General features: G+C 67.6%; 1 protein-coding gene across 8 annotated transcripts in view; it reads right to left on the bottom strand.

Annotated features, from left to right (window-relative positions):
• Positions 1-7: 7 nt before the first annotated feature.
• Positions 8-8,787, bottom strand: part of MTA1 (metastasis associated 1) — a 29,686-nt gene continuing 20,906 nt past the window's right edge. For 3 of the 8 annotated variants that reach the window (XM_039876596.1, XM_039876592.1, XM_039876595.1), the window contains exons 8-22: positions 8,332-8,434; positions 7,944-8,043; positions 7,281-7,469; positions 5,895-5,969; positions 5,623-5,681; positions 5,180-5,295; positions 4,798-4,949; positions 4,523-4,712; positions 4,316-4,405; positions 3,141-3,293; positions 2,965-3,000; positions 1,464-1,475; positions 610-641; positions 250-401; positions 8-168 (exon numbers count right to left, since the gene is read on the bottom strand). In XM_039876596.1, coding sequence (XP_039732530.1) covers positions 18-168; positions 250-401; positions 610-641; positions 1,464-1,475; positions 2,965-3,000; positions 3,141-3,293; positions 4,316-4,405; positions 4,523-4,712; positions 4,798-4,949; positions 5,180-5,295; positions 5,623-5,681; positions 5,895-5,969; positions 7,281-7,469; positions 7,944-8,043; positions 8,332-8,434 — 1,610 coding nt within the window. In that variant the 3' untranslated portion in view covers positions 8-17. Of the gene's footprint in view, positions 169-249; positions 402-609; positions 642-1,463; positions 1,476-2,964; positions 3,001-3,140; positions 3,294-4,315; positions 4,406-4,522; positions 4,713-4,797; positions 4,950-5,179; positions 5,296-5,622; positions 5,682-5,894; positions 5,970-7,280; positions 7,470-7,943; positions 8,044-8,331; positions 8,435-8,787 lie in introns of those variants that run through there. The other 5 variants (XM_039876593.1, XR_005655816.1, XM_039876594.1 and 2 more) reach the window with 5 other exon arrangements.

Here is an 8,787-nt window from a genome sequence, read left to right as displayed (position 1 = left end):
GGGGCGGGGGGCGGGGCCTAGTCCTCGATGATGATGGGCTCGTCGTTGACGGGCGGGGGCGGGGGCGGCCGCAGCGGCAGGGCCTGGCTCTGGCGCAGGGCGATGGCCTTGTAGGGCCGGCGGGCGGCGCGCTTGGTCTCCGAGGACGAGAGCAGCTTGCGGATCTTCCTGTGGGCGGGCGGCGGCTGAGTGGTGGGGACTCGGCCGCCCTGCTGCCCGCGCTCCCCATGCCGGCCCCGCGGGCCTCACCTGGTCTCCTCGGTGGCCATGTAGAACACGTCGTCGGGGGCGTCGATCCAGTTCATCCGCCGCCGCTTGACGGGGGGCAGTGAGCACCCCCGGATCAGGCGCACTTTGGTGGGGTGCGGCTTACCGTTGAGCAGGAGGCTCCGGCTTGGTCCCTGTGGCGAGGGGAGCGAGGGGCTGCCCTGAGGCCTCCGCACTGCACCCCAGGGCACCAGACAGCTGTCCGGCAGGCGGCGGCACACCCAGAACCCAGGGGGCACGGGCACCCTGAGGCCCTCTGCTGGCCCTCCGAGACACTGGCAGAGCTGCCTGCCCAGGGGGCTGCGAACACATGTGCGCACGTTGGGGTGGCCCCCCCCTTACCATGTGCCTGGTCTGGCCGTGGTTCGCCAAGCCTGACAAGAGACAGAGAGCAGAGCGTGAGGCTGGGGCCGGGCATGCCCTGCACCCACACCCCTGCAGAGGCCCCTCGACCTGCCCTAGGGAGGCAAGAACCCCCGCTCCGCACCCTCCAAGCCGCATCCAACACCCGGACAGGACCTGGAAAACCAGGGGCCTCAGCTGCTGTCGGCCTGGCCCAGCCCCGCAGTCTCCGGGGCTCTGAGGGCCACCTCTGGTCTGACCAGCAGAAGAGGCACAAGCTGGGGCTCCAGGCAGGGAGCCAGCAATCCAGCAACCTCAGATCTGACAGTTCGCTTCTCCCATGCAGACCGTCCGCCCCCACCCCTGCCACTGACTCAGCCCAGACACACGGAACCGGTCTACGCGATGACCGGGTGGCAGCAGAAGGCCCCTTGGAAGGCGGCCATCCCCAGCCAGCACCACTCAGATCCCAGGCCGGCTGCCGTCACTGGCCCTGGGGCTGGCCACCCCGAGAGGAGCTGGTGGAAGCTTCCAGGAGGAGCCTGGTGGCCGGGGCCTGACCACATCATAGATGCTCCTGCCCTGTGGCTGGGGGTCTGGAACTACAAGCCTCTACTATGCGTTAGGACGGCACCCGTCCTAGGTCACAGCCCATACCACTGGGCCCCCAAACTCCCAACGCACGCTGGGCGAGGACCTGAGCTGAGGGCAGGGCCGCCCTGTGCCTGAGTGTGGGCGTGCCAGCCTGCGGGAGCACCGTGAGGAAGCGGGCGTCAGGGCCACTGTCCGCCACGAGCCGGGCCCCAGCGCCCTGCGCACCACCCCGGACTCGGGGGGCCCCCGGCAGTACTTACCCAGGTAGGTGCCTATCAGAGCGATGGGTGGCAGAAGGAAGGAAACACGTCGCGTTAGAGGGGACGCATGCCCGCGGGGGCCAAGGACAGGGCGCGTGGGCCGGCAGGTTGCTGACAGGTGCCGGCGGCCGGGGCCAGCCTGCCCAGACCCCAGCCCATGCTTCCCCCTCTCTGTGCTTTCCGGACTGGCACTCAGGACCCGCACTTCTGATAGAAGTCGACGCAGAAGCACCCCGATTTTGGAAAAATCCACGAGAGAATGTGAACCTGTCCCTCTCGCTCCTTAATGGGTGTTTCTAATACAAGCGGGACCGAGGGGCCTGCTGCTGTCCACAGCTTCATGGCAACGCTCCCAGTGCCCATCCGCGGCAGAAGAGACCGGGCAGGTGAGGTGGCAGAGCCAGGCATGGGACCCGCTGCCTGGTCCCACAGGACGTGCCGAGTGTGCCAAGGGAACAGGGCTGGGTTGGATGACCACTGCCCACGGCCACCTTCCAGTCCCCATATCCAGCCCACTGCCCATAGGCCCCCAAGACCTTGGCCAGCCCCCAGGGGACCAGCAGCCCTCTAGTTCTGAGCTTGGGGAGGGCTCCGGGCACATTCCTCTGTCTGGCCCATGATACTGGGGTGCCACACGGGAACCCTGACTGCTTCTTTCTAGGAGCTGGCAGGAGCTCAGACCATGCTCCTTTATCCCTTCCCTCCAGTGTGGCTCCCGGTCCACCTCCCCCCACACGTGGTCGCAGGCCGACCTGGGTGCTGGGGCCTCCAAGGCTGGCCAAGACCCCCCCGCCCCGCCGGTGCAGGCCCCTCCCAGCTAACATGCCTCCTGGCCCCCACGCTAAGGCAGCCCCAGGGCCCATGACCACCCCTCATCCAGCAGAGGTGGCGAAGGCAGTGCGGGAGGTGGCAGCCGTGGGCACGGCTGGGCCATCTGGGGCCTCCTGAGGCCACTGCCAACCGGCATAGGAAGACCCCAAGGTGGCCTGCTCCACCCCTCTGTAGGTCCCTGACCCCTTCCCGAGGATGCTGTGCCCTGGGCATCTACCTGAGCCTGGCGAGCTTTGCTCAGCCACGCCCACCGCACCCACAGCTCCGCCCATCTACCGCCCACCAGGCAGGGCGCACGCGCGTTGCAGGCACAGCGCAGGTGGCCGCTCGAGCTGAAGCTGAGCGCATGCGGGCAATGGCAGCGCGATGGCAGACAGTGCGGGCGGGCAGCGGGGACACTGGGGCCACGAGATTGAGGGCAGTCCACTGACCAGGCGCCTGGACAGGAGAGGGACGGCCCCCCCCCGGGGAAAGGCGACGGCATCTGGTAAGAGTTGGTGGCCCATTCCCTGTGCTTGGCTCTTCGCCAAGTGACGAATGCACGAGGGGGCGGGAGTGCGGCCTGGCCGGCGTGGACTGCCCCACAGACGCGCCCGAGCCGCCCGCCGCGCACCGCGCACGCGCGAGCACAGCACACACAGCACCACGCGCCGGCCGGCCATGGCCTTACCCCTACTGGGCATCAAGAGGCGCTTCTTCATGTTGCCTGGCAGCGCCCGACGACGGGAGAGAGGGAGAGAGGACACGGTCAGCGGGCGCGGCGTGGGGACAAGGGGCCAGGTGCCCGGGGCCGCAGGCTACGCCGCCCGGCTTCCAGGCCCCACTGGCCTCCCCCACCTGACTCACCGTCCACCCCATTGTGCTGTTCATAGCTCCTCTTGCCCAGGATGGTGGGGGAGCCGTTATTGATGACGGGGGCCGACCTGGCAGGCGTCAGGCCGCTGAGCACGCCAGACACGCTCTTCACCGGGTCGGGCTTGGGAGGGCGAGGGTGGGTCTCTGCCGGGAGCAACAGAGGCAGGCCCTTCATGGGTGCGGGCAGCAAGTTGGTCCCAGGCACGACCCAGAGACCAGTGCCTACCAGGAGCACCACCCGCCTGCACCTCAGGGCGTCTGGGGAGCAGGAAATGGGCCGGTGGGGCCAGGCTCCTTGGCTCGTCAGTCCCAGACACTGGGTGACCGCCAGCAGCTTACAGGCTCCAGACGAAGGCCCACAGACAAGCAAGCCCACTGGAGGCCTGCAGGTCCAAGCTACTGGCCAGAGGATCAATTAACAGCCCAGTGGACTGGGCCAAGGACACACCTCTCCGAGGGCAGGCCCCTGGCACAGGGTAGCATCTGCTGAGGCCGCAGCCTTCAGTGGTTCTCAGGTGCCATCAGCCACCTCCTCCCACAGAACAGGGAGAGGACAGCTCCAGGATCAAGATCCCAGATAGCACACGATGCCAAAGCCACTTGTGTCTGAGTAAAACACACTTAGCTCACGGTTCTGGAATGTCCTTCACTGAAGGACAGTCACCTCCACGCTAGGGGAACTCAGGACTCAGGGAGCCGTCCTGAGTCCAGCGAAGCAGTGGGCCTGGTCCCACCGCACCTGAGGCCCCCAGCCTAGTCGCCTGTGGCTGCGGCTGCGGCTGTGGATGGCCTGGTGGTGGGCAAAGCTAGAAGATGGGCACCCGTGGATGTGATCAGGGTCCCTAAGCCGCAAGGCCTGTGTGCAGCTGCTGGCTGGGGCACACACCCCCCTCCCCCGCCAGCAGGGGCATGCCCTCCTGGAGGCACTTGCAGAAGACACTGGTCGGGCTCAGGGCTCGGAGGAACCCCCAGTCCCCCAGACACTGCAGGGGCACGAGGGGAGGGGGGCTGGAAGCCAGGCTGGGGACGCCCTGAGTATGCCTTGGGGGCAGGACCACGGGGGGACAGGGGCAGTGGGCGGCAGCTAGGGTGGGGAGTGGCAGACGGAGGGGCAGCATGGGGGTGACTTGAACAGGCCTGGGTCTGTTGGGGTGGGGCAGGCTCACCGAGATACCGGAGCACGGCTTCCAGAGGCTTCCGTACGGCCTGCTTCAGCACCAGGGGGCTCTGCGAGGCTTCGGGCAGCCGGGCTGTGCCTGTGAGTGGACAACGTGAGGGCCTCACGGTGGGGGAGGGGGAGCCGGGGCCAGCACTCCCCGGGCGGCCGCCCTCCCTCCCGTGGGCAGAGCGCGGGGCAGGCGGGGCCCACTCACACTCGGCCTTGATGGCGGCGCTGTTGATGGGCGTGTAGGGGTGCCGGGCGGCGTGCCCGGGGCGCAGGATCTCGCGGCACAGGCGCCGGGCGATCCGTGTGAGCTTGGTGGTGTGCAGGTAGAAGGCCTGTCTCGTCTTCATGGCGAACTTGGGGCTCCCGCTGCTCCGGGCTGGGGTGCCGTGGGGGCTCTGCGGAAGGGGGCGCGCCGCCCCGACACAGCGCCATGACCGCAGGCCGGGGCGCGGGGCCGCGCGCGGGGGGCGGGGCACTTACCATGGTGCCGCGGTTTGGGCCGGGCCTCTCTCCATCTAACCGGGTTGGCATTTTCAAGCCACCATATTTCTTCCAATATGTCCAACAAGAGGCGCAGAGACGACACTGCATGTTAGGGGGACCCCAAGAATACCACTGGTAAGACTGGGTGGCTACGGACAACAAAGTTGGAGACAGGCGGGTTCTTAAGCAGAACCGGTGACGGCAGAGAGCATTACACAGCTGTCGCCCGCTCCCAGCCGCCCACCCGGGGCCGGGCACCCGTGTCCAGAGCAAGGCTCCCAGGGCGCCAGGGGCCGAGCGGCCCTGTCCCCCGGGCCGGTCCTGGGACGGGCAGTGCCCACCGCTGCGGGCTGGGGCGGGCCCGGCCCCGGGCACTTACTGTAGCAGCTCTCACAGGCCCGGCCGGCCCCGGGGCTCTGGCCTGGCACGCCCGCACCGTTCACCACACCCGCCTTGAGGTTGTTCACGCTGATCTGGTTCGGATTTGGCTTGTTACTTAGGGCAAGCGAGAGAGGGAGGGCGTCACGGGAGCGCCCGCGGTCGGGCCCAGCCCCAAGAAAGCCGGGCGCGGAGCGCTGGTGGCCCCCATCCAGACCGCCGACCTGTCGCCTGGGGGTGCGCCATCTCCCCCTCAAGTCCTGCAAGAGGCTCCGTGGGGCGTCGAGCCCTTGTCTACGCCCCTGCTCCATCTGCCAGGTGCTGGGCACAGCTCAGGGCTTGAACCCGGCGGGCAGGTCCGGCCCTGATGCCTGCTGCCTGCGAGGCCGAGGGCCGCCCAGCCTCCCCACGCCCAGCCCAGAGGACGGCGGAGGGAGCACTTACTAGTTGGGGATATAAACTTGTTTTAACTTGCTCTCTGCTTCAGCTGCTTTCAAGCGTTTCTTAAAACACAAAACAGAGGGTCAGAGAGGCCAGCAGGCAGCAAGACGGGAGCTCTGCTGTCCCCCAAGTCTGCCTTGTAAGAGATCACCGAAATTCCACACAGTCTCTGCCACGCAAAGAAGCAGTGTGCTCCGACCCCCAGCCTGGCCCTGGCTGGGGTCCCGAGGGAGCACATCCCACCGCCCGCCCCACTGCCCGGCCCAGGAGCCCACCTGCTGCACGTATCTGTCCGTGGTCTTCCACATGTAGTAGTACTCGATGATGCTGGTCAGAGACTTCCACGGCAGCTGGCGGAGGGAGGGCGCGTCAGGTGGGCACAGTGGGGCAGCCTGCCCACGCCCCGCCAGGAGGGTGCCTCGAGAGCAGAGCCATCAGGCCTGTGGGACGCTGCCTCCTGGTTGAGCCCCACACTTCCTACAACCCGCCTCCTGTGGGCACACGCTGCCGCCAGGCCCCGGCCCCCATCGCTCGGGCGAGGCACCTCCCGCTCACAGAGGCACTCCACGTGCCACCGCCTGACGTGACGCCAAGGCCTTTGACTACGCGGCGCTCTGCCAGAACGACCCCCGCCGAGCGCCTCGCAGGCCCACTCGGGGGCCACCCCCGCGTCCCCGAGGGCTGGAGCTCCCCCAGGCGGAGTAAGCTCTCTCCTGCACAGCTGCTGCTGCCTGGGTCACCTGTGCTGGCCATGGGGCCAGACCCCCCAGGACCATGCGGGGGATGTGGGGCCTCACGACGCAGAGAACTCCGACACTGTCCCCCTCTACTCGTCATGTGGCAAGTGAGTGGGGGGGGTCTCCAAGGCGGGAGTCTGACCACCCGTGTCTCCCAGCACCTGTGGCTCACCCGCCACGTCCTCTGGACACGTGGGTGACAGTGGCAAGGTGAGTGGCACTCGCCTACTGAATTCCGCTCCGATCGCAGCTGCCCCACCCCCACCCAGCACTGCTCCTGGTCTGAGAAGACCCTGATCAGAGCTCGGACTCCCAGAGGGTCCCAGACAAGTCTGCCTCATGGGGGCCACCGCCTCCCCGAGCACTTGGAGTGCTCACTGCCCTCCACCACCCACCGACATGAGGCCCAGCCTATTGTTCTGCACCCGGGGCCTCTGCCTCCATCTGGAGGCTTCTCAGACACCGCCTGCCCTTGCCGTGAGGGTGCTGCCAAGCCGCCCGCCTCGGGCCCCTGGTCACCCACCGGCCTCGGCAGGGACGTGCGCATCGGGCCGCCATGGTGGGGAGGCAGGCCTCCCCTTCCTGACAGTGTGATTCAGAGAGACATGATGGCAGGAACGGGTTCCTCAGGCAGAGGCCTTGCCTGCAGCAAGTCCCACGACTGAGAGGTGGGCACCCTCAAGGGCCACAGAACAAGGACACCAAGGAGACGCTCAGCTGGTTAAAAGCAACAAACTACCAGGTAAACTCCAACAAGCACGGGGGTTGCAAAGCCCAGCGAGGACCTAGGGATGCCTAGCGTTGACCTCAGGCGGCATGTCCTGCAGAGGCGGCTCTCAGCTCCCCCGCCAGGCACCAGCGAGCTGCCAGCTGGGGAGGGGCCCCGGGGGAGCGCGGGTCCTGAGCGGGCCCCGTGGCACTCACGAAGTCCTGCTGGATGTCCGTGAAGTCCTTCCCGTACTTCTCCAGGGCCTCCTCAAAGAGGCTGGCCTCCGAGGCCGACCACTCCTCCATCTCGTCTCGGCAGAGCACGGGCCCGCCCTGCGGCACCAGGGCGGAGATGGCCTTGGCGACGTCGTACACGCTCCTGTGCAGCGTGTCCATGGCGTGGAACTGCGGCCGGAGATGCGGTGTCACCGGGCCTCCCTGCACCAGCCATGCCCAGCCCGGCCAGGTCTGGGCCCCCGCGAGGCCTGCCACACCCCCACAGGAGACAGGGCGAGTCCCAGGCCCCGGGAGAGCTCAGAGAGAGGATGGGCTGCCCAGACCGGGGCACAAAGGCAGGCTTGCTGCTGGGTGACCCGGCCCCTGGGAAGAGCCCCTGCAGAGCAGGTGGGGGTGGGCTCAGCTAGGCCTGTGCCCGGGGGCCGAGCCCAGCAAATGGATCCCACAAACAGTGGTGTTGAACCTATACCTCACAACTACCCCTGGCCTGGGCTGGTGCAGTGAGACCCCAGGCAGAAAACATGCCAGGCAGTGAGCTGCCTGCTGGGAGGAGCTGCTGGCCCCCACGGTGGCTGGGGGCCCCATCAGAGGCCCTGGGTGGTGGGCGCGCCGGGCCCTGGCCGTCCTGTGCGGCCCACTCACCAGGGTGATGTCCCGGGAGGCGGCGGCTGCGCTCATGTGCAGGCTGGGCTGCCGGACGGAGCTGCTGCAGTCCAGTGCCCGAGCAAAGGTGCCCACGGACCTGGGGAGGGAGATGGACGCTGACCACTGGAGCCAGCCCAAGAGGAGCCAGGGCCAGAACTGGACACGTAAAGGACGCAAAGACACAGCTGGCCAAGGTGCAGGTGATGCTCACCACTGTCAGTGCGGTCCCCAGGAGCCAGCCGACCAGAGTGGCCCAGAGCACCAAAGACAGGAACCGAGTGGACATCAACTTAAAAGCTACCTGACGTGCGGGGAGCCGCTGCAGGGCAGACCCGGAGGCCCCCACGCCCCAGCCTCAGCCCCGCCAGTCCCGCCCCCGACTCACCGGGCCACCACCAGGAACTGGTCGATCTGCTTGTCTATGAGCGGGTTGTGCGCCTCCCACACCTTGGTCTCCAGTTTGGACTGGTCGCGGCCGTCTTCCTCGCCTGCACGGGGACAGAGCAGCTCCGCGAGACCCACGGAGGGAGCCCTGAAGCTCCCGCCAGGCCCGCCCACGCCACGGGCCTGCTGCTTCCTAGGGTCCCACGGGGACGGGCCCGCTGGCGCAGGGGGGAGAGACGGCCAGTGACCTGGAGGTGGAGTGTGGCACGTGCACACGCATATGTACACAGACATTCACACGTGTGCATGCAAACAGGTATGCGCCCACCCACACAGGTGCACACACGCACGCATGCACACAGATACACATACAGGCATGCGCGCACACACCCACCCACACAGGAGCACACACCCACGTATCCGCACACGCGCAAACACACACTCATTCGTGCACGCA

The sequence above is a fragment of the Pteropus medius genome, unplaced genomic scaffold (genome assembly GCF_902729225.1).
Source record: "Pteropus medius unplaced genomic scaffold, Ma_sr-lr_union100, whole genome shotgun sequence".
NCBI lineage: Eukaryota > Metazoa > Chordata > Mammalia > Chiroptera > Pteropodidae > Pteropus > Pteropus medius.
Note: the sequence above shows the minus strand (reverse complement) of the source record. Positions and strands in the feature narration are given on the sequence as shown.